Source organism: Oncorhynchus kisutch, linkage group LG9, assembly GCF_002021735.2.
Source record: "Oncorhynchus kisutch isolate 150728-3 linkage group LG9, Okis_V2, whole genome shotgun sequence".
NCBI classification, from domain to species: Eukaryota; Metazoa; Chordata; class Actinopteri; order Salmoniformes; family Salmonidae; genus Oncorhynchus; species Oncorhynchus kisutch.
Window position 1 is genome coordinate 22,475,101 of NC_034182.2, and position 25,191 is coordinate 22,500,291.

A 25,191-nucleotide genomic window follows, 5' to 3' on the forward strand; every position below is an offset into this window, starting at 1 on the left:
GGAGCCTGACGAGCCGGCTGAGGCGCGGGAGCCTGACAAGCCGACTGAGCTGCGGGAGCCTGACGAGCCGGCTGAGGCGCGGGACCCTGACGAGCCGGCTGAGGCAACCCTGTTTGCTTCGGCAGTGGCATTTGGACCCGACGTCACCAGTAAAATCAAAAAAAGATCCGTTACTTCGCCTTGGTGAGGCGTTATTCTGTAATGTGTACACTGGGACTCGGGAAGCAAGTACAGGGAGTGAATTTCATGGCGAAGCTATGTTACTATCAGTCATAGAAAGTTTACTGTGTTTACTCTAACACTAAAACGAGCCCTAAATGTAACCCTTCTATAAGCGGTTACATATAAACAGATATGCAGTTTGTCTTCATAGTTTGGACATGTAGACCTCATTCCATGGAGGGCCGAGTGTCTGCAGGTTTTTGGTTTCTCCTGTCAATTAAGCCCTAGACAACAAGGTGTGGGGAGTTCCTTACTAATTAGCTAACTTAATTAATTAATCAAGTACAATGGAGGCGCGAAAACCCGCAGACACCTGGCCCTCCGTGGAATAAGTTTGACACCTGTGATCTATAGGGTACCACAAGTAAAATGTGACCTAAATAGGTTCCACAGCATAGGAGGTTACACACTATCTAGAACCTAGAAGTGTCCTTCAAATGTCCCGATAGGAGAACCCTTTGAATAACCTTTTTTTATCCAGGTAGAACCCTTTTGGTTCCAGGTAGAAACCTTTTGGGTTCCATGTAGAACCCTTTCCACAGAGGGTTCTATATGGAACCCAAAAGGGTTCTACCTGAAACGAAAATGGATTACCCTATGGGGACAGCTGAAGAACCCTTTTAGGAACCCTTTTTTTCTGCGAGTGTACTATTAGTCATAGAAAGATGTGTGTGTTCATGCAATGTCATCTTTCTTTATTGGGGTCCCCATTACCTGACAACATGGTGACAGCGAGTCTACCTGGAGTTACTATCAGTCATAGTCAGTCAGTCATAGTCATCATTACTGTGTTTTCGTAAGGCCAAGTGACCCTTGCACTATCCTCACACCAACCAATCAATAAAGACACGATGGATGCATCTCAACTGGCACTCTATATAAAGGTGCTACTTAATCATTATACTTATGTAACCGATGTGAAATGGCTAGCGAGTTAGCGGTGCGTGCTAGTAGCATTCAATCATTGACGTCATTTGCTCTGAGACCTTGAAGTAGTTGTTTCCCTTGCTCTGCAAGGCCAGTGGCTTTTGTGGAGCGATAGGTAACGATGCTTCGCGGGGGACTGTTGTCGATGTGTTCAGAGGGTCCCTGGTCCGAGGCCAGATTTGGGCGAGGAGGGGGGCGGAAGCAATACTGTTAAACTCACACCATCCAATGATCACACAGCACTGTGTAAACATGGTAAAACTGAGTAATCACGGCTTTCTATGTCTGATGGTAACCTATCCCATTTAAGCATGTTCGATGAAAGTGACACTTTCCTGTCAAATGACAGAACACCTCATGGTGATAGAAACAAATACTTCTTTGCAAATGTTGACTGCAACAACATGTGTCCGAACTCTGATCCTGGATTGATGAAATACTAGGATGGAAGAAAACAAACATGCTCCTCCGACCTCTACACAGTTTCTACCCTCTATTGAGCTTTCCCTGCACTAAACCTCAGTCCTAGCGATTTGTACAATGTCTGGTCAATTCTAAAAAAGAAAGAGTAGGATATTGGTCTCAGGCCCTTATGAAGTCTTTATCCTCATACATCAGTCAGTTTTCCCACTGCACTACAGCACACCCCAGTAAAAAAAAAAAGATGTATGCCCTTTTTCGTTATATCCTATTGTGATCTTGTCTCATTGCTGCAACTCCCCAACAAGCGCAGGAGAGGTGAAGGTCGAGTCATGCGTCCTCCAAAAATGACCCGCCAAACCGTGCTCCTTAACGCCGGCCTGCAAGCCGCACCAATGTTTTTGGAGGAAACACCTTTCAACTGACGACTGAGGTCAGCCTGCAGACACCCAGCCCACCACAAGGAGTCGCTAGAGCGTGATGAGCCAAGTGAAGCCCCCCCGGCCAAGCCCTCCCCTAACCTGGATGACGCTGGGCCAATTGTGCGCCACCCTACGGGACTCACGGACATGGCCGGTTTTGACACAGTCCGGGTTTGAACCCTAGCCTGTAGTGATGCATCGAGCTCTGTGAAGCAGTGACTTAGACTGGTGCCCCACTCGGGAAGCCCCCCCACCCCACTTTTGTAACCTAGCAGATAATCAGACTCCTATCCCCAGATTCTGGACACACATACACACAAATTCTGCAGCGTTGGCTGTAGCAGACAGCTATGGGGGTTCTGTACTATACTTGTCAGCAAGTCTCCAAAGCCTTGCCAAGAAAGTCCCTGATGAAGCCAGAGAACTGGTCGTCCGGCTGCTCTCTCTCTGTCTGTGTGGAGCTACATTTAACCTACCTACCATGCCATCTCCACTAACACATGGTGCAGTTGATGGTGGCGACTAGGTTGCTGAGCTTTAGTTGATTTCTACTGTCTTCTCTGTCATTCAGAGCCTACGATGTCTTTAATGTCTCAAAGGGAAGACATTTTCATTGTTGTGCTTCCATGAGGTGAATTTGACCTCAGTGCAGGTTCCTTGAGGTTGTGGTTCCCAGATTTAGTCACAAGTGACAGGCAACGTGACACACTGTTGCTCCATTGTGTTTGTACTGTAAGGACTAGACTCTAGAGGACACACACACACACACACACATGCACAGACACACACACACACACACACAACGTTGCTGTTGTGTTATAATAGCCTGTGCTTCATGTTGTGCCTAATGATTAATAGATGACCCTCTGCTCTCTCCGTAGGCCTCCTGAATGTTGGAATGTATTTTCATATCTTATTCATAGGAGAGGTAATGTCAGGGAAAGAGGTGCAAACACACACGCAGAGAGGGGCAGTATTTCTGATCCCTCAACATAACTGTCATTTTATGTCATTTGCATTTTAGTTTGATACACTAGTCTTTAGAGTGTCTTGTATTTCTAACAAGGTACATGTTTATGTATATTTTTCCCATCTCCGCATGCATACACACACACGAAAAGGCAAACGAGGAAAAGAAGTGCCTGGTTAAAGTTTAAAACTCAAATTTTTGAGTTTTGTCGAGCACACGGTTTGCATTTCCTGTTTTATCCCCTCGGGCTAGAACTAGAGAGAGAGAGCCAAAGTAGGAAAGGCTGTAAGGGTTGTCACTTGTTGGTGTCGTGGTTACTTTGGAGTATAAACATTATAAACACCTGTTCTTTGGCGTATCATGTGGTTACGTCTTGGGCTTAATATGTCAACTATTTGGGGCACCAGTGGAGGCTGCTGAGGGGAGGACGGCTCATGATAATGGCTGGAATGAAGTGAATGGAATGACTTCCAACACATGGAAACCCTGTGTGTTGATGTATCGGATACTATTCCGCCTAATCCACTCCAGTCATTACCACGAGCCCATCCTCCCCAATTAAGGTGCCACCAACCTCCTGTGTTGAGCACGTTTGGAGTGATACACAATAAACAGTACAGATTGTTAAATAAAGGAGCTGTAGTTCTAAGTAGTATTGTTGGTCCTGGAGTTTTGGCAGTTCAAGTCATGTGGTCTGGAAAAACTTATGGTCCCACCTATAAGTAGTAAAGTTGAACCGAGTTCTGTGTATTATTTGACTTCTGATATCCAGGTAAAACAGCCAGAATGATGTACTCCAGGAGAAGGGACCGTTTCTGATCAATCTTTGCCACAAAGCCTCACTGATCTCTCCGATTGATTTATCCTGCTTGGCTAAACAGCAGCTGATGCCTGCAGAGTGGTTGTGCGATGCGATGAGAACATTGGCTGGTTCCTTGTGTGACATATTTGCAATGGAGTTCAAACTGTATAGGGAGCATGAGTCACTCACAGTCGGTGACAGACAGACCTGCTTAACTCCTCCACACTCCTCAGCTATCTACCAGGAGATACTGTAGTATGTGCTGGTGTGAAGTCCGATATGACTTGGAATGGACATTCAATATCATGCAAAACTGGTGCGGTAGGCTATTAAAGGTGCATTTGTAACTTTCAATTCGTTTGAATTCCACAGTGGAATGAGATAGGACTAATACAAAAATAGCCTAAATTAGGCCAAGACCGCTACAATCATCAAGACCCACTACCTACTACAAAGAACAGGGGCAACACTTTCGACCAGAACTAAAAGTTTCAGAAATCACACATTTCATACCCGGACAGCTTTTTTATTACATATATGTAGGGCATTTGTTTATTTTAGGGCATTTATTTTAGCCACACCTAGAGTATGCGACTGTAGCAATGTGTATACATCTGTTGTTTAACTCTTTAATGCCCACCCTGCTCAGTGTTGTTGTAACATGTCGGTGTAGGCTGTAGGGACGTCCTGGTGTGTTAAAGCTACATCGTCACACACAAACACAAACACAATCACAGGCACACACACACACACACACACACACTGGTGTTTTACAGTTACGTCCATTAATTATTGACACTATAGCTGGAAGCGGATGCAATAGAACGGGAAGGATACAGGCAATGAGGAGAAGACCACTCTGAGTTTCTTTGTGTCTCAGGGTACAAAGATTGAATTGTGAAAAGCCTTTGTGATAGTTGGGGTGTGACATTGAACTGAGGCTGAGTAGAGAAGCTCTGACAATACAGCAGGTTGAGATGGAGTGAGAAAACAGACATGGTGACGAAATGGGAGATTCTACATCTTGGTAAAAACATTGGATGTTACTTATAGCTGTGCAGATGGTTCTGCGTTTGAATGATGAGGATGGTTTGTAATTTGAATAAAGCTGCGAAACGTTGCAACAGTAGTCATAGAAACAAGGACGGATGCACATGCAGCCATTCCCACACACAAGCTACAACCTCCTTCCTCCCAACACATACAAACACACACACACACTCCTTTCTCACTCTATATACTGGTGCAGTCAATAAATAACAACAACATTGTAACAGCATCATCATACAGACTATCCCCGTTAGTGGCTCACAGGTGAAGCACACACAGATGTGTGGTGACTCATCGAACAACGTGCACTTACAACCACACTGGCAGCGTAAAGATACTATACAGCTCCCAGAACAGTTTTACTGCACTGCCACACAGCAAGGTTGAAGTGACCTGATAGAGCTACAGCTGTACTGTAACCATGAGTTATTTTAGCTTATGGACATGATATGAATGCATGATTTACAGGAAATTACGGATCTACGATACTAGCTGTGTTTTCCATGCACTTAGTCCGTCCCTCATTCAACCATAGAATATGAATGAGGTTGCCTCTAAGCATTGATACAGAGGCTGACACTTCTTCAACCCGCTTAAGGATGATTAAAAGTTGGGTAATCTGATCCAAGATCTGTGATTAGGAGGAACTTCTTCACCTGTGGCTGGACAGTGAGAAGTCACACCTTGGCACATACATCAGCAGAGCATGGTGGAGAGAAAAACAGAGAGGTTGTGTGAGAGAGAGACAGACAGAGAGAAATATTGAGAGAGAAAGAGAGAGTGCTAAAGAGAGAGGTCACAATGAGTTAGATATAAGCTGCAGTCAGAGAGAAACAGAAAGTGAGACTAATCTCTCTGTGAGGAGATGATTGATAGTCTGACAGACTAGAGTGAATGTTAGTCATGTATTAGCTATCCTTCTCCCTCCCTTCTCCTCCCTCCTGTCCCTCCCCCTCCCATATGTATCAAAGCCTAACATTTTCTCCGGTCTCCTTCCCCTCCCTCCCTCTTTCTCTCCCTTCTCTTCCCTCCATTTTCTCCGGTCTCCCCCCCCCCCTTCACGTTTTCCCCGGTCTCTCTCTGTGCTCCCCAGAAGGCCTTATATAGCTGTAGGACTGTCTTGCCCAGCTCCTCACCGCAACGCCAGTTCAGTTCAGTCTCAGTCTCTCTTATAAATACCCCTGCTCAGACTAATATGGAAGTGCCTTGGCGGTATCGGATGGATAGCCTGTGATGGAGGAGGAGAAGTTGGAGGGGGCTGTGGGGGGGGGGGGGGGCTTTAGGGGGGCAGGTGCCTTAATTTTCTGCAAAAACACAGTCATCACACATTGTAGGCTAAGCAAGCTAGAAAAACAGATTAAAGAGGGCTGAAGCGTGTAGTGCGTAAAAATTGTCTGTTCTCGGTTGCAACACTCACTTCCCAACTGCCTCTGGACGCAACGTCAGCACAAGAACTGTTTGTCGAGAGCTTTATGAAATGGGTTTCCATTGCTGAGCAGCCGCACACAAGCCTAAGATCACCATGCGGAATGCCAAGCATCGGCTGGAATGGTGTAAAGTTCGCCCGCAATTGGAGCAGTGGAAACACATTCTCTGGAGTGATGAATCACCATCTGGCAGTCCGACGGATGAATCTGGCTTTGGCGGATGCCAGGAGAACGCTAACTGCCCGAATGCATAGTGCCAACTATAAAGTTTGGTAGAGGAGGAATAATGATCTGGGGCTGTTTTTCATGGTAGGGCTAGGCCCCTTAGTTCCAGTGAAGGGAAACCTCAACGCTACAGCATACAATGACCTTCTAGATGATTCTGTGCTTCCAACGTGGAGGCAACAGTTTGGGGAAGGCCCTTTCCTGTTTCAGCATGACAATGCCCTGTGCACAAAGCAAGGTCCATACAGAAATGGTTTGTCGAGATTTGTGTGGAAGAACTTGACTGGCCTGCACAGGGCCCTGACCTCAACCCATCAAACACCTTTGGGATAAATTGGAACGCCAACTGCGAGCCAGCCTAATCGCCCAATATGGGTTCCCGACCTCACTAATGGTCTTGTGGCTGAATGGAAGCAAGTCCCCACACCAATGTTCAAACATAGTGGAAAGTCTTCCCAGAAGAGTGGAGGCTGTTACAACAGCAAAGGGGGGACCAACTCAGTATTAATGCCCATGATTTTGAAATTAGATTTGCGACGAGCAGGTGTCCACATGCTTTTGGTCATGTAGTGTGTCTTGAACCACTACTGGAGTGGGCTATATCAGCTAATAGTTAGCTATGCTGTCAATACAAGTCTAGTCTTCACTTGATTTAAATTTGTCCTGCTAATGACAAGCAGTAGAACTGCATTTGCCCCTTTCCATCACTGTGACTCCACACATGCTAGCAACTACAAAGTAACTTACTACTGCCGGTATTTATTTCAAACTCACTGCTGTGAGCCGGTGGGTAGCTCATGCATGCTACCAGGACGCAATGCACTGGCGCGTTCGCGGTGGCAGAAGGGCGGGGGGTGAGACTTTTTTCAAGATTCATGAGTTTATAAGAACTGATCTACTTTAAACCTCTACAGGATCGGTGGGTCCCCGGCAGGACGGTTGAGCCAACGTAGGCTAATGTGATTAGCATGAGGTTGTAAGTAACAAGAACATTTCCCGGACATAGACATATCTGATATTGGCAGAAAGCTTAAATTCTTGTTAATCTAACTGCATTGATCAATTTACAGAAGCTATTATAGTGAAAGAATACCATGCTATTGTTCGAGGAGAGTGCACAAAATGTATTAATAAACCAATTAGGCACATTTGGGCAGTATTGAGACAACATTTTCAATGGTTCATTGGATCAGTCTAAAACATTGCACATACACTGCTGCCATCTAGTGGCCAAAATCTAAATTGTGCCTGGGCTGGAATAATACATTATGGCTTCTCTCTTGCATTTCAAAGATGATGGTACAAAAAATAAATACAAAATAATTTATGTTTTTTTCTTTGTATTATCTTTTACTAGATCTAATGTGATATATTCTCCTACATTAATTAAACATTTCCACAAACTTCAAAGTGTTTCCTTTCAAATGGTATCAAGAATATGCATATCTTTGCTTCAGGTCCTGAGATACCGGCAGTTAGATTTGGGTATGTCATTTTAGGTGATAAAAAAAAAAGGGCCGATCCTTAAGAGGCAAGCAATTTGTCGCATTTAAAGTTACAAGGGATAAGAGACTAAACATTTTATACAAAGTAATTCCTTTTTTTTTTTACGCCACCAATCAAAAGTGCACTTTGTCCTTAGGAGGGCAAATACTTTGTGGATACTGTTGTTGAAAGAGCAGTTGCCCTCATTCTGAATCTCAGTTGTCCGTTGAAGTTGGATTATTCTGTACTCTGCGTCTTGACCTGTCAGCATATCTGTGTACTATTGACAGTCCTGTATGGTGGAAGTATTCTGCAATCTATATACTGTCCTGTTATGTCATGACCAAATGTCCTAATATACACCGAGTCTACAAAACATTAGGAACACTTGCTCTTTCCATGACATAGATTGACTAGTTGAATCCAACTAGCTATTATCCCTTATTGATTCCACTTGTTAAGTCCACTTCAATCAGTGTAGATGAAGGGGGAGGTGCAGGTTAAATAATGATTTTTAAGCCTTGAGAGAATTGAGACATGGATTGTGCTTGTGTGCCATTCAGAGGGTGAATGAGCAAGAGTTAAGTGCCTTTGAACGAGGTATGGTAGTATATGCCAGACCCTGCGGTTTGAGTGTGTCAAGAACTGCAACGGCTGGGTTTTTTATGCTCAACAGTTTCCCGTGTGTATCAAGAATGGTCTCAACACCCAAAGGACATCCAGCCAACTTGACCCAATTGTTGGAAGCAATGAAGTCATCATGGGACAGCATCCCTGTGGATTGCTTTCGACACCTTGTAGAATCCATGCCTTGACGAAGTGAGGCTATTCTGACGGCAAAAGGGAGTGCAACTGCCATACTAACTTCCAAAAATGAATGACGACGTAATTAAATTGACAAGCACAGTAGTGGATTAGTATCCAGATTAGATCACACTATTAAAAGTACTATTGTGACTCAGCACAATATGTTAGTCTGGATATTGGGACACGTGCACTCGGTGTTATACTTAGTTTAATTAAGGTATTTTTTTTTTACAGTCCTGTTGAATGAGGGTCTTGATATAGTCTTGTAATAGTCTCTGAAGGTGAATGACTATGGCCAGGATTCAGTCCAAAACCCATTGTCGACAATGTACCTTCTAAAGGCAACTTCCAGACGTTCGCGGAGATCGCATTCACGGTAGCTCTGCGGAAGTTGGCTCAAGAGTAAATTACCTTTAAAGTCAAGTGCAGTGTGCTTGTCAAGGATGCACCTTTGATTGAATCGCAGCCTATATGTGAATGTCCTGTGCTAAAGCAAGACTTCTCTCTACAGTTACTCACCAGTCCAGCCGCCCTGACGTACCAGGTATGTTCAGGCCCTCAAAACACCCCTCTAGAAAGCTGCTGCCCTACAGCAACCCCTCAGCAGCTTTCTTTCAATGCTCTGTGACTGTGTGTCCCCCAAATGGCACCCTATTCTTTAATTATTGCTCTACATTTTACCAGAGCCGTAGGGCCCAGGTCAAAAGTAGTGCACGATATAGGGAATAGGTTGCCATTTGGGAGGCAGACTAAGATTGTGCACAAATGGACTGCAGTAATGAATGTAATGTTGCAAGTAAAGATGTCCTATACTCACCACAGCTGAGAAAGAAATAAGCAAAACAAATGAAATAGGTTATAGCTGGTCTAACCCCTTCATCCCTTCATTCATTTGTTCTTTCATTTGTTTGTTCGTCCATCCATCCATCCACCCATCCACCCACCTGCCCGCCCACCTGCCCAAATGTTTGCAAAACAGAGATGCTGGCAAGAGAGCAGAACTTGTACCATTGGCTTTACTGTTAACCAAAGCCACATGATAGCAGCCATCTAGGTTTAGCGGCCATCTTGCTGCCAATTTGAGGGTTACTGTGGGAGGCTGGTTTGGCTGAGGTGGAGTAGAGGCTTGTGCCGAACCATGACATGGCTCGAAAGGGTGTAAATATTGCCCAGCTGACCGTTTCCCTGAGTTGGTGTTATCTGAGCTGGACATATTAACAAACCCTTTGTTATGGATATTGGCTGCTTTTAAATTATACATATTCCGCAATTAAAGAGTACAATGTTTTTTCTACTGATGAAATGTGTTTCACATATTGCCATGGATTGGTGGCGTCTAGTGGATAAGAAGAGAACAAAATGTGTGTCTCTGTGGGTGTGTGTGCGTGCGTGCATGCGTGTGTGTGCAAGTGTGTGTGTGTGTGTGTGTGTGTTAGTGAGTTTGCGTATGTAGGCAATAACCCCACAGTATGTGAGTTTACTTTCTCATAGCCTGAGCCCTTCTCCTTTCCACTGCCCACTGCACCTGTCGTGACCACGTCTCTCCCCGTCGACACACTCACACTATGTCCCATACCACCCCACACCCCCCCCCCCTTTTCATTACTCTGCCCTCTCGTTGGCCGGGCTAGCTGTCCGTCAATGGGTCCTTACACAGAGTATGTGGGAAACATATTTTTCATTCAGGCAAGCGGAGTGCAGTGCGGTCATATGTGTCTAGGGCTGGACTGGAGTGCTGAGCACCCCATTCTTAAGTGAGGTCACGGCACAGCTTTAAACATAGACTACAGTTATAAGTTTAGCCAATACGAACCTCTTTCAAGCTGAACAGGCAGGTTGGGGGTGGAGGATTGTGTTGGCTCACACACATATCTACTCAGTTCTAAATCAACCCCATGCCCCTATAGGCACTTGTGTAGATCTGAAATGATAAGATAGGCATAAGCAATATGGCGAAGATTCCACTTAGCCTATCAGAGGGCAAGGTTGAGCTACTAAGATATTGCTAATAACTATCAGATCTATTCAGGATTGTTCAGTGCGCAAACAGGGCTAGTGATCTATTTGAAATGGAGCGATAAACAGACGTTAGGAGGCGGGCTCTGATACTGCTCAGACTCTTACACTCTCTTTCTTTCTCTCTCTTCTCTGCAGCTTGCAGCCCAGGTTCTGGATGATCTCGACGACGAAGACATCGGATTCGGCCTTGTGGATGAGAAGAAGGACCTCTCTGTCGCCAAGAAGCTGGGTAAGACCGCACTCATCTCTTGACCCCTTTTCCTCATCATTAAAACGCCAGCTCTTCGGTCTGACTTCGCATTGGAATCCTGATCTTTCCTGCCCTCTTCTGCCTGAGGAGTGGTATCACTCCCGTTGGAAAAGACTGAAGTAAAGACAGGCATGGCATTTACAGTATCTTGGGGCCCAAAATACAGGCAATGTTTTAACGTATATTTGCAGCTTAAACTTGAATGCGGAACATATTATATGAGTTTTTCCTGACAAGGAATGTTCTTGGCCCTAGTTGAGGGCCATAGCTATAGTCATGAAAAATGGTGTTCATGATACGTGGTTAGGAAATACTCAGGGCCCTAGAGACCAGACACATACAGTAAACACCTCGGTATCACCCACAGGACATCATTCAGCCACCAGAGAGCTGTAGTGGTCTAAAAACCATCCCTAGCAGAGATCTAAGACTCGAGCAGAGATCATCCCTAGCAGAGATCTAACTGGCTGCTTCTCTACACAACCTATGTCTTTTTGTCATATACATCTTATCCTTTTCTCATACTGCCACGCCCCTGGGCGAATATAAAAGTCAAAGAGGGTCAGTCACCGCTATGCAAAGAAACAATAAAAGCATTCTACTTCAAGAGGGAGGCATTCACATGATAGTTATACTGTGTATAAAAAAAGAATACATTGTTTCACAAGCGAGGTCAAGTCATGCAACTGTAAATGGTAAAGCCTACTGGGGTAGAACTTGGTTCAGGCAATAAACAACATTGTCTGGATGGAATTCATTCAATCACAGATAACGTCGTTAACCACATTGCAGGTTTACTCTGAATTTTTTGCACTCTATTTTAGTAAGGCCAAGTGTGGTTTCAAGCCCATATTCAAAATCCAAATTCAAAATTAGCCCCTAAGTAGAGTTTCCTATCCTGTCCACTAACACCTAGCCCCTACCCAGATTTTCTAAACTGCCCCATTCCTCCCCGAGCCCCCATCAGTTTCTTAGTCCCTAGCCCCTAAAGCAAGTCCCTAACCTGTCCTTCTCTTATATCCCAGGTCTGGATGAGGTGGAGAGCATCTATATCTTTGTCGATAATGAGATAATTGAGTACGATGGCGAGCTGGCCGCTGACACCCTGGTGGAGTTTCTCTATGATGTGAGTAACTATAACAATATTATATAGTTATTTGGTTGTCGTCACTTTACTTTATCTTGGTTGCAGTCACTTGGTTGTAACTTTACTATAGTGCTCTTACTCTGTGTAAACCCCAAATTGTAATTACAATGCTGAACAGGAGGCATTATTACAATCTATTTACTAATGTAATTGCATAATAATATCAATACATAGAAATATTGTTTGAAAAATAGTTTAATTTGTCAAAGAAGGCAAAAAATGATTGCCTAATACTATATACATTGTCAATGTCAAATCTCTTCTAATCCGCTCCTCACGTAAATCTTCTCTCTTCTCTCCCTCTTCCTTCACCTCTCTTCTCTCTCTCCCCATGTCGCTTCCACTCTGCAGGTGATTGAGGACCCTGTGGAGATCATTGATAATGAGCGTGAGCTCAAGGGCTTCCACAACATCGATGAGGACATCAAGCTGGTCGGCTACTTCAAGAGTGAGAAATCCCCCCGTAAGTACAGCCAATCAACTCTGCAGGAAAGACCCGAGAAATCATGACTAAAAGTTGCTTGGATATGGAAAGCTAGCCTGGTAACAGAACTGTTTGTGCTGTCCTGCAAACTCCTGTGGTCATTGTCACACAATTAGCACAAACAGATCTGGGATCAGTCTAATGGGATGCTAGGCACAACACATACAGTGTATTTGTGAACCACATACAGGTACTCGATGCTGTATTCTGACAATTTCCTCTTATCAAGTATGTCAAGGGGATTCTCATATTAGGTTAATGTTGTTTTTCTTTTTTACAGACTTCATTGAGTATGACGATGCTGCCGAGGAGTTCCACCCCTTCATCAAGTTCTTCGCCACCTTTGACGCCAAGGTATGGAACCACAGAGGGCTGAATTAGATTCTTATATATTCTAAACTCCATTCTGGAAAATTGTCATTGATCCCATTGCAAACGGACCCTTTTTATGCTGTATCATTTTTTGTTTTTTCAAATTGAAGACATACGTTACCAAAATGCCTTCACGTTTTAAGTTAAGTCAACTCAATAAATTAAGTGGAGTTACATTACAATTGAAGTTACATCACAAGAAACAACTTTCGTCCGTGAGGTAACTCAACTTTTAAAAATTCAAACGCAAATTATTTACAGCCTAATTGATGGTCTTTGTCCCCATCCAGATTGCCAAGAAGCTAAAGATGAAACTGAACGAGGTTGACTTCTATGAACCTTTCATGGAGGAGCCAGTGACCATCCCAGGACAGCCCTACTCTGAGGCTGAGCTTGTAGACTACATCGAGGAGCACGACAGGTGAGTTTGGCCCTACAGTACAGCTGACGTACAATGCAAAGCTGGAAGTTCCATGGTAGGTTATGAGGTGATTTACTTCACACATGTAGACACAATGCGGCTCAAACTACATTACTTGTTTTTCCTGGCCACTGTGCTCTTGCTTCTGCCTTTGCTTGCTTTAGGGTCTAGGTTACTGTAAAAGTACTTTGTGAAAACTGATGTAAAAAAGGGCTTTATAAATTAATGTGATTGATTGACTGATGTCATTCTCCTTCCAGGCCCACTCTGAGGAAGCTTGAGCCCCACAGCATGTACGAGACCTGGGTAAGATTTCTTCACTCACTATTGAACTGGAACTATAGAGTAAGCCTACTTTTCATGGAGATGTACAGTAGGCCAGAGTCTCATCCCTTTCTTTCTTTCTTTCTTTCTTTCTTTCTTTCTTTCTTCTTTCTTTCTTTCTTTCTTTCTTTCTTTCTTTCTTTCTTTCTTTCTTTCTTTCTTTCTTTCTTTCTTTCTTTCTTTCTTTCTTTCTTTCTTTCTTTCTTTCTTTCTTTCTGTCTTTCTGTCTGTCTGTCTGTCTGTCTGTCTGTCTGTCTGTCTGTCTGTCTGTCTGTCTGTCTGTCTGTCTGTCTGTCTGTCTGTCTGTCTGTCTTTCTTTCTTTCTTTCTTTCTTTCAGGAGGATGACATAGATGGAGAGCACATTGTTGCCTTTGCTGAGGAGGATGACCCTGGTAATGTACATTGCATTAGTTGAAAGTAAAGCTGAAAAAAGAACAGAAGTGGGAACTCCTGTTTTTCAGGCGTCATTCTACGGCTGCTACATGTGCGTTATTTTAGGTCATAAAAGGATTGCTAGAAAATAGTTTGAAAGGTTGAGAATTGAATTGTCTTTCAATGAAGAAAGGTAGCAGGGGGGGACAGCAGTACCTGACCTTTGACCTTTCCCCAGATGGTTATGAGTTCCTGGAGATCCTTAAGGAGGTGGCCCGTGAGAACACTGACAACGCTGACCTCAGCATCATCTGGATTGACCCCGACGATTTCCCCCTGGTAAGACCTGAAGAAATCGGATGCGTATGTGCCTGGGCAATGGAGTAAACGGAGCAGCTGCAGACCCACTTTAAAAATAGGGGTGCAAAAGTATGTTTTTGCACACCTACTTTTTTAGCAAAAAATGATCATTATCTATTGGGTAATTTGACATTTAAAACGCAATCTTGGAAAATGTATGCGACAGTATAATGATTTGTGGTTTTAAGAACCAAAACGCAATTAGATTATGTATGCCGGGCCGTTCTTTGTTTCTATCACAGGAGGTTGGTGGCACCTAAATTGGAGAAGACGGGCTCGTGGTGATGGCTGGAGCGGTATAAGTGGAATGGTATCAAATACACAAAACATGGTTTCCATGTGTTTGATGCCATTCCATTCGTTCCGTTCCAGCCATTATTATGAGCCGTCCTCCCCTCAGCAGCCTCCACTGGTTTGTATTCATATTCATTAAAATTAGGCCTAAACAATTATGAAATATGCAGGCTGAATATGAGTAGCTCTCAAAAAATGTATTGGGTATGAAATAACTGTTATGAAAGAAAATATTGGAGACCCCTGCTCCAGCCTAAACCAAAATATTTGTTATTCTATTGTGGATTCTGGGCAAATAAATTAATAATACGTTTGCAATATTATTTACATGTGAACATAATCTATGTTTTTGTTCAATGTCCTACCAGATAACTGTACAAAATGAAGTGCAAAGTTCTAATTTAAGTCCTTATTGGATAAAACAATATTATTCCTTCCATCTTGATTTCCTTTGCACATTGTCATGTGTTATCCTGGCCAGATCCTGGCTGCAAGACCTACGAAACATAGCAGGAAAATGATTTTCAAAATTCTGCATTTCCTTAGCCTTTTTCTCTTTATTTCCTCCTCTCCTTTAGCTTGTGCCCTACTGGGAGAAGACATTCGGCATTGACCTTGGTTCTCCTCAGATCGGTGTCGTGGATGTAGAAGATGTAAGTCTAATATTCTCATCCTTCCTGGTCGCTCTGCTGTCTTTAGTACAGTAATTTCATTATGCTGTTTCATCAAACTCAACTGTACCTTTTCCTCCTTGCTCCCTGGGGATTGTTGCTGGTCTATTTTCAGTCTCTCGTTAGCTTCAATGCCTATTTGCCTTTAGCCTATTTAGTGTCCATCTTGTGTGTGTTCTCACTGTGTATTCCCTCTCAGGCTGATAGTGTGTGGATGGAGATGGATGATGATGAGGACATGCCCACTGCTGATGAGCTTGAGGACTGGATCGAGGACGTGCTGTCTGGAAAGATCGACCCAGACGATGATGATGACGATGATGACGACGATGACGACGATGACGATGATGATGACGATGATGATGACGACGATGATGACGACGATGACGACGATGATGACGACGATGATGACGACGATGATGACGACGATGATGATGACGACGATGATGATGACGATGATGACGACGACGAATAAATTATCGCTTGCCATCCTTGGGTTTACTCGGCTTTAACCAACAGTGGCCAAAAGCCGGCACCAATATTCAGTTTCCTAACATCTCGTCGTAAACACATGCTGTGTCTCTTCCTGTTTGCTTTCTGTATCTCTTTCTCAAATCCCTGGTCAGATAGTCAAGTGACACACCCAAAGGGCAACACCTAAATCAATTTCACTGGGTAAGAAAAGACACGAAAGCAGGGGGAAGTTTTTGTCTGTGAAAAAAAGAATGGGTTGTGGTTGAATTGTAAGTTCTGTGTTCTTTGTTGTATGAAATGTTTGTCTCTCGGGGTTATAACTGTCTGTGTGTATGTGAGAACTAAGCTGAGGAAAACTAGCATGTTTGACCTGGTTTTGTTTATCTCGTTTAGCACTAGTCAGGGATGCCCCCTTTCCCCTTCCTCCTTTATCCCATTTTTCTGTATTCTGGAACCACTACATGTTTTCTACTGGTAAAGAGAAGCAACAACCAACTTATTGTACCATTTTTTAAAGAAAAGGAAACTTAACCTCTCTGAAACGTCTTAAGAATAACATAGTTTGAGAAAGTGATAAAGATCTTGGAATTCACAAAAAATGCAAAATCATTTGATTGTTTCTGGTCCGATATTGGAAAAAAAGAAAATATTTAAAAATCCATTATTGTTGTTTGTCATACTTTCTTAATGAATGTGAATGTGTGTGTGTGTGACCAACTATCAAACAAATACATTTCCAATTCATAACAATTTCTAAACTACATAACTGTGAACCCATAAAAAACAAATTCATATTGATGATGATTACAAATCAAAAACAATCCAATTCAAACATTTGAGAATGTCAGAGAGACAAGACTATGTAAGCTTCATATTTCTGGGCAAAAATAAAAGGTGCAAAATTCCCACAACAGCAAACATTTCATGAATCTGGCTCAGAGAGTATGGTACTGCCGTGATGACAGTAGGCATAAAACACATGGTATACAGGTATGTGTTATGATATAGCACACATAGAGTATGCATTATGCTTGCAGTAACTTAACTGGCCATGGTGAGGCAGCTTTCCTATAAAGTACTCTACTGAGTAAGACTATAAAATACATTCCGTTGTCTTGATAAAACCTGAACTCTCCCAGGTTCGCTACATGGTTCTTGTTGGAAGGTTCAACTGACTGATTCCACATTAACCAGAGGAGCTACAGTATTGTATGTTGACTCTTTTAAAATCTCAGATGGCCATTCACAAAAAATGCATTAGTATTTTGGTAAATGGGTACTTGGCATGAATCCTTTTTGACAGTAAAAGGGGTAAACTGTATATACAGCAACATTCTCTCTCTCGCTCTCCCTCTCTCTCGCTCTCTCTCTCTCAATTCAATTCAATTTAAGGGCTTTATTGGCATGGGAAACATATGTTAAGTAAAGTAGATAATAAACAAAAGTGAAATAAAAAATACAAACTAACAGTAAACATTATACTCACAAACGTTCCAAAATAATAAAGACGTTTGAAATGTCATATTATGTGCAAATAATTAAAGTACAAAGGGGAAAATAAATAAACATAAATTTGGGTTGTGTTTACAATGGTGTTTGTTCTTCACTAGTTGCCATTTTCTTGTGGCAACAGGTCACAAATCTTACTACTGTGATGGCACACTGTGGTATTTCACCCAATAGATATGGGAGTTTATCAAAATTGGGTTTGTTTTTAAATTCGTGGTGGGTCTGTGTAATCTGAGGGAAATATGTGTCTCTAATATGGTCATACATTTGGCGGGAGGTTAGGAAGTGCAGCTCAGTTTCCACATTTTCCTCATTTTGTGGGCCGTGTGCAGATAGCCTGTCATTTCTTGAAAGCCAGGTCTACCTACAGTGGCCTATCTCAATAGCAAGGCTATGCACACTGAGTCTGTAAAAAGCTTTCCTTAAGTTTGGGTCAGTCACAGTGGTCAGGTATTCTGCCTGTGTACTCTCTGTTTAAGGCTAAACAGCCTTCTAGTTTGCTCTGTTTTTCTTAATTCTTTCTAATGTGTCAAGTAATTTGTTTGGGCCTAACTGTGTTAGGGAGATGCATATCTCATATGCATACGTATATACTGTACTCTATATCATCTACTGCATCCTTATGTAATACATGTATCACTAGCCACTTTAACTATGCCACTTTGTTTACTTACTCATCTCATATGTATATACTGTACTCGATACCATCTACTGTATCTTGCCTATGCTGCTCTGTACCATCACTCATTCATATATCTTTATGTACATATTCTTTATCCCCTTACACTGTGTATAAGACAGTAGTTTTGAAATTGTTAGTTAGATTACTTGTTGGTTATTACTGCATTGTCGGAACTAGAAGCACAAGCATTTCACTACACTCGCATTAACATCTGCTAACCATGTGTATGTGACAAATAACATTTGATTTGATTTGATTTGATTTGATTTTGTTGCTGTCCTGGGGCTCTATGGGGTGTGTTTGTGAACAGAGCCCCAGGACCAGCTTGCTTCGGGGACACTTCTCCAGGTTCATCTCTCTGTAGGTGATGGCTTCGTTATGGAAGGTTTGGGAATCACTTCCTTTTAGGTGGTTGTAGAATTTAACGTCTCTTTTCTGGATTTTGATAATAATTGGCGGGTATTGGCCTAATTCTGCTCTGCATGCATTATTTGGTGTTTTACGTTGTACACAGGGGATATTTTTGCATAATTCAGCATGCATTGTTTCAATTTGGTGTTGGTCCTATTTTGTGAATTATTGGTTAGTGAGTGCACCCCAGACCTCACAACCATAAAGGGCAATGGTTTCTTTAACTTATTCAAGTATTTTTTGCCAAATCCTAATTGGTATGTCAAATTTTATGTTCCTTTTGATGGCATAGAAGGCCCTTCTTGCCTTGTCTCAGATCGTTCACAGCTTTGTGGAAGTTACCTGTACCGCTGATGTTTAGGCCAAGGTATGTCTAGAGGGAATTTGTATTTTTGGTCTTGGCAACAGGACCTTTTTTAGAACACCTTTATTTTTGTCTTACTGGGATTTACTGACAGGGCCCAGGTCTGACATAATCTGTAAAATATCTAGGTGCTGCTCTCTTTGGTTGGGGACAGAAGCACCAGATCATCAGAAAACAGTAGACATTTGACTTCAGATTCTAGTAGAGCGAGACCGGGTGCTGTAGACTGTTCTAGTGCCCTTGCCAATTTGTTGATATATATGTTGAAGAGGGTGGGGCTTAAGCTGAATCCCTGTCTCACCCCACGGCCCTGTGGAATGAAATGTGTGTTTTCTGCCGATTTTAACCGCACACTTGTTGTTTGTGCACAATGGTTCTTCCTTTAAAAGTTTTGAGCTTATGTCGCCACCATTAGTGGTAGATGGTGGCATTCTGTAATTGCACCACACTATCACAAGGGGGAGTTAGAACACTGATCTATCGGTAGTCTAAACTGTGGCACAAATTGACGATCTATTCGTAAATTAATTGAGCTGTTTTCAATCTGTGAGCCTCTCTTCGTTGGCACTAGAGTCCTGCATCAGGCAACAACAACAAAAAAGTGTTGATGATCCTGGAGTTAAGAGAGAACTTGGGAAAATATAATGGGAGAATTACACTTGACATGTGGACTGATCATTTTCAAAAAATAGGCAATGTGGGCTTTCGTTTCTCTCCCTCTAAAAACAGAAATAAATAATTATATATAACAAACTGGCTTTATTTACCACAGTGTGAAAGACTGATAGCCCCTCTATATGAAGTGAGTTTCTGAAACACAGAGTCTTTCTTTGCTGATGTGAAGAAGAAACGGAATGAAAGAGTCCATCGAGGGCTTGTCAGCATAAAGCTGAGTGACTCACTCATTCATGGCTTTGGATCAAAATAAACAAGTACCAACATTCTTTCTGATTGTCTTTAATAACGAAATGTTTTGACTGTTTGACCAAGTTAATCTGCTCATGTTGTGTGTGTTCAATTATTTTTGACATTGTGGTTACTATGAAGAATGTAAACTAAATGTATCAGAATTAATGGACGCCTAAGGGGAACGCAGGAGTGAGAGGAGGTCTGAAGACTGTTTTTCAGAGAGGATCCGAAGCCACTAGAGCTCGCTCGAGAATCATCAACGATGGGTGAGTCGGATACACTGGAACCTATGCGACTGGGAGGTGCTAGATTATCGCCTAGGGAACGTTCAAATAGGCTAAGATCCAAGAGTTGTCTGTATTGCGGTGCTGCAGGGCATTTCATTGCTTCCTGTCCAGTGAGGAGACCTAAATCATTAGTAGGTACAAGTAGACTGGTGAGTCAGACTGGGAATTCTCTAATTCCCATTACCCGTACCCCTTTTGCTGTTATTCTGCTCTGGGGAGATCATTCAAAATCTTTTCGGGTGCTCATTGACTCTGGGGCTGATGAGAGTTTCATGGCTGCTATCCTGGTATCAGAACTAGGTATTCCTACTCAACTCCTCTCCGTTCCCATGGATGCCAGAGCACTGGACGGCCCTTCCATTGGCAGAGTCACGCACAGCAGAGTTCCCATGACTCTGCGGATATCTGGCAATCACAGTGAGTATACAGCTTCTTCTCATTGAGTCCTCTCACATCCCATTTTCTAGGTTCCAGAAGCAAAATCCCGATATTGAGTGGCCCACGGGTTCAATCCTGGGTTGGAGCACGTTCTGCCATTCACACTGCCTAAAGGAGGTGCAGCCTTCCCCTGAACGTCTGCCTCCTGGGTTAAGTATGGCCTCGGATCTCTCTGCCACCCTTTGCCTTGATGACAGCTTTGCACACTCTTGGCATTCTCTCAACCAGCTTCACCTAGAATGCTTTACCTACAATCTTGAAGGAGTTCCCACATATGCTGAGCACTTGTTTGCTGCTTTTCCTTCACTCTGCGGTCCAACTCATCCCAAACCATCTCAAATGGGTTACGGTTGGGTGATTGTGGAGGCCAGGTCATCTGATGCAACACTCCATCACATTCCTTCTCTGTCAAATAGCCCTTACACCGCCTGGAGGTGTGTTGGGTAATTGTCCTGTTGAAAAACAAATGATAGTCCCACTAAGTGCAAACCAGATGGGATGGCGTATCACTGCAGAATGATTTGGTAGCAATGATGGTTTAGTGTGCCTTGAATTCTAAATAGATCACAGACAGTGTCACCAGCAAAGCACCCCCACACCATTATACCTCCTCTTCCATGCTTCACAGTGGGAACCACACATGCAGAGATTTCATGTGGGCTTTCAAGTATGAACTGCTCCTTTTAACGCCTGCCACAACATCACAATTGGGATTAGGTCTGGACTATGACTATGTCACGCCTGCTCCAGCTCCCCCTCTTTGGTGCTCGAGGGCACCAGGCTGCCCTTCATTACGCACACCTGTCACCATCATTACGTGCAGCTGTGAAACACTGGACTCACCTGGAATCCATTACTTTGTTGATTACCCCCTGTATATCTGTCTACTCCTCACTTTGCTCCCTGTGTCAGCATTGATGTCAATATTTTTCCCCTGTCCAGACGCTGTTCCTGTTCTGTTTCATGTCTGTGTTTCATTAAATGTTCACTCTCTGTACCTGCTTCTCGTCTCCAGTGTTGACCCTTAAAGACTAGGCCATTCCAAAACTCAAAATGTCGTGCTTTTTAGCCATTTTCATGTAGACTTGTGTGTTTTGGATCATTGTCTTGCTGCATGACCCAGCTATGCTTCTTCACATACGGATGGCCTGACATTCTCCTATAGAATTCAGTGATACAGAGCAGAATTCATGGTTCCTTCTATTAAGGCAAGTTGTCCAGGTCCTGAGGAAGCAAAGCATCCCCAAACCATCACTCTAGTACCACAATGCTTGACCGTTGGTATGAGGTTCTTATTGTAGATTGCAGTGTTTGGTTTTCGCCAGGCATAATGGTACCCATGTCATCGAAAAGGTTTACTCAAGTTTGACACAAAGCACCCGGAAGCAGCTGGAGGATCATAAAGACTTGGAAGAATGTTCAATGGACAGGTGATTCAAAAGTATAACTTTTGGGATGACACACATTCAGTCTACGCACACATCACAACTGCTGCTACCAGACTCTTATTATTATTGCTAAATAGTGCACCGTTTAAACACTTTCCCCCCAATCCCCCCCTTCCCCAAAACACGTGTATATATTGGACAAAAAATAGTGCCTTCCTGTATTATACTTATGCTAACATATTTATTATATTCTACTGAGCCATTTACTTTATGTACATATTCAAATCTTTCATTATTTGTTATAGTTGTTGCATTGTCGAGAAGGAACCTGCAAGTAAGCATTTCATTGGACGGTGTATACAGTACCACGTGTATCCTGTACACATGACTAATAAAACTTGAAACTTGATAGTATGTCAATTGACATATAAAGGAATGTAATCTACTGAACGGTACACATGATGTTATAGATAATAAAATGTTAATGATCATTTACTGATATTTACAGAATATTTCTCATGTATTTATGTTAAATATGAATTTACATCAAATAGCATCCTTGTCATTATCTAAGTCAACTAATTCACACATATTGGAGGTACAGCTGTCTTATTATGATGAACATTTGGTATTTTATTGAACAAAAATACAATTTTCTTGTGTTAAAAACAGTAAAAATGTACCATTGTTACAATTATAGTGTTGTTCAAGATGAAATTAGCATTAGCTAGCTGATATAGCATTAGCATCTGCCTTGGAACACATAGAAAGGTGAACCATAATATCCAGGACCACTGAGTCTAGTCTCCAGATCTTTCACAGTCAGCGTTTGCACTCTGCCATTGTTATCAGGACCAACATACCCTGCAGACTCTGTAGTGTGACTCTTAATACAACAGTATGCGCTCCAGTAGTACTTAGCCACTTTTACACCATCACCTATCTGGGTATCACCAGGCACTACACCTGTGACCACATAGGCCTTGGAGCAGGCGTTATTCAGTAATTCAGCGAGGTCCTCTTCATGTACCCTCCACTGGCCCCGGTTGAAGCCTGGGTCTTGGGGTGCGGCGTTGGTCAGGGTGAAGGTGGCTAACATGGAGGAATGGGTGGAGGTGTGATGGACGGGGTAGAGGTGGCCCTTGTCGTAGCCAGATCTCTCGTAGTCTCGGTTCAAGGCCTGGTGATCACCCCTATTGTTGGACGGGATTTGGTTCAGTCCACTCATGCAGAGGTGACTACCACCATCGAGCTGTGAGAGTCAAGAAAAGTAATTGATTACAGGCAACACATTTTCTTATCAGTCTGTAGATACCTTTGGCAAAGGGAAATTCATGAAGTTTGAATTTTACAGCGATTTGCCTGACTTAAAATAAAATACAAAAATATATACCATTGTTCTGTCTCTGTACCTTGTTGGTGAATGCACAACATACAGTGTGTTTCCTCAAATATATAGACATTAATATATAGACATTTAGGTTACACTTTACTTGAAGGGGTACATTCAAGACATTAACACCTTCATGGGTATTGCAATATCATTCATAACAAACTTCCTAACACATTTATTCAACATCATTCATAAGGAGTTTTCAAAAAAGAATAGTCCCTTCAAGTAGATCTTTATGTATGTAATTACATTTTTATAACCACAGTACCCAACCCCCCAATGTACCATAAAAACATGTTTTGGCATATCTTGGCAGAGAACACGCTGTATACCTAGAGCTTCAGAACTCGCTCTAGGCCAGGTACTCTGTTTACTTCAGATCCGCCTTCTCCCGGATATCACAGAATTGAATACAATAATTCATGATGATTCTAAGGAATGTTTACCCAGTGGCATTCTACCAAATTGAAAGGTTAACAGGAAGGATGTACAATAGTCACTCATCGCTAACCCTCTGCTAACCCTGTGCTGCTCCCAACCTGTTAAGTATGTTGACATTTATTGTCATGAATATTGCCCTGGAGGCAGAATTGAGCGATTTTCGCTAGATGGGTCAGCTGCAAACTCAGAATTGGCTATATTGTAAAATTCATGAAAACATAAACGTGCTTATTGGTCTTAATGTAAGGTTAGGGTTAGCATTGTGGTTAAGGTTAAGGTTAGGGTTAAGGTTGGGGTAAGGTTTAAAATCAGATTTTATGACTTTTATGCCAGCTAGTGACAATTCTGCAGAGCTGCCTCCAGTGCATGAGTCATCCCAATAAATGCCAACCTGTGCCTGTTACATTATTATGTGTCAGAGGGGTGGGTACCGTGGCCGTAAAAATAAAAATGAACATTGTAAAATGGATAAATAAAAACTTTTTGAATGACATTGAATAAATGTGTACTGAAGGTTGTTATGGAAAATACTGAAACACTGATGAAGGTATACTGCCTTATGTACAGTATACCCACTTCAAGTAAACTGTTTAAAAAAATGTAAGGTGTCAAAACAAATGTTATACATGTCAGTAAATACAATTCTGTGCCTACCTGAGGTTCGACATACCAATAGTCGTTTCGTTCCATGTCTGCATGTTGAAGCTCATAGGCAGAATACACAGGAATCTTATTGTTGGTGTCGTAGAGTGTGGCATAGTAATATTGCAGTTTATTATTATTGTCCAGGAGACACTGGCATATTTGCTGGTAGCGATTATTGTTTGTAGGATCACTGAGAACCGTAGGAGGAACATGGTTCAGAAAGAACTGACTGCAATTGACGAACAAGGTCACTTCCCCCTGGGAGAACAGAGGAAACAACAGCAAAACAAAAACTTCACACCGGAGCCCCATGGTGAAAGACGTTTGGTCAGCACTAGTGGAGATAAAATGGTGACTCGGCTGGGGTTCTCTGGTGAGAAGTACCACAGGCTTTCCACTTACACTATATAAACAAAAGTTTAGTCCACTCAAATTAGTGGATTCGGCTCTTTCAGCCACACCCATTGCTGACAGACGAAAGTCGATCACACAGCCATACAATCTCCATAGACAAATATTGGCAGTAGAATGGCCTTACTGAAGAGCTCAGTGACCTTCAACTTGGCAACTTCATAGGATGCCACCTTTCCAACAAATCAGTTCGTCAAATTTCTGCCCTGCTAGAGTAGCCCCGCTCAACTATAAGTGCTGTTATTATGATTTGGAAATGTCTAGGAGCAACAACGGCTCGGACGCGGATTGGTAGGCCACACAAGCTCACAGAACGGGGCCGCCGAGTGCTGAAGCGCGTAAAAATCATCTGTCACACACACCCGAG

At 42.7% G+C, this 25,191-nt stretch overlaps 2 protein-coding genes across 3 annotated transcripts in view; one reads left to right on the plus strand and one right to left on the minus strand.

Annotated features, from left to right (window-relative positions):
• Window positions 1–16,607, plus strand: part of LOC109896891 (calsequestrin-1) — a 29,854-nt gene extending 13,247 nt beyond the window's left edge. The window contains exons 2-12 of one of the 2 annotated variants that reach the window (XM_020491326.2): window positions 9,269–9,301; window positions 10,912–11,005; window positions 12,052–12,152; window positions 12,525–12,636; window positions 12,938–13,011; window positions 13,320–13,450; window positions 13,711–13,756; window positions 14,113–14,167; window positions 14,386–14,486; window positions 15,380–15,454; window positions 15,672–16,605. In XM_020491326.2, the coding sequence (XP_020346915.1) occupies window positions 9,269–9,301; window positions 10,912–11,005; window positions 12,052–12,152; window positions 12,525–12,636; window positions 12,938–13,011; window positions 13,320–13,450; window positions 13,711–13,756; window positions 14,113–14,167; window positions 14,386–14,486; window positions 15,380–15,454; window positions 15,672–15,947 (1,098 nt within the window). In that variant the 3' untranslated portion in view covers window positions 15,948–16,605. Of the gene's footprint in view, window positions 1–9,268; window positions 9,302–10,911; window positions 11,006–12,051; window positions 12,153–12,524; window positions 12,637–12,937; window positions 13,012–13,319; window positions 13,451–13,710; window positions 13,757–14,112; window positions 14,168–14,385; window positions 14,487–15,379; window positions 15,455–15,671 lie in introns of both variants that reach the window. The other variant, XM_020491327.2, reaches the window with a different exon arrangement.
• Window positions 16,608–22,535: 5,928 nt separating this feature from the next.
• Window positions 22,536–24,817, minus strand: LOC109896426 (endonuclease domain-containing 1 protein). The gene is made up of 2 exons (XM_020490682.2): window positions 24,423–24,817; window positions 22,536–23,186 (listed from the first exon to the last, which is right to left on the minus strand). Exons 1-2 carry the CDS (start codon window positions 24,723–24,725, stop codon window positions 22,677–22,679), a joined length of 813 nt encoding a protein of 270 aa, XP_020346271.1. The 5' UTR covers window positions 24,726–24,817; the 3' UTR covers window positions 22,536–22,676.
• Between the last annotated feature and the right edge of the window lie 374 nt (window positions 24,818–25,191).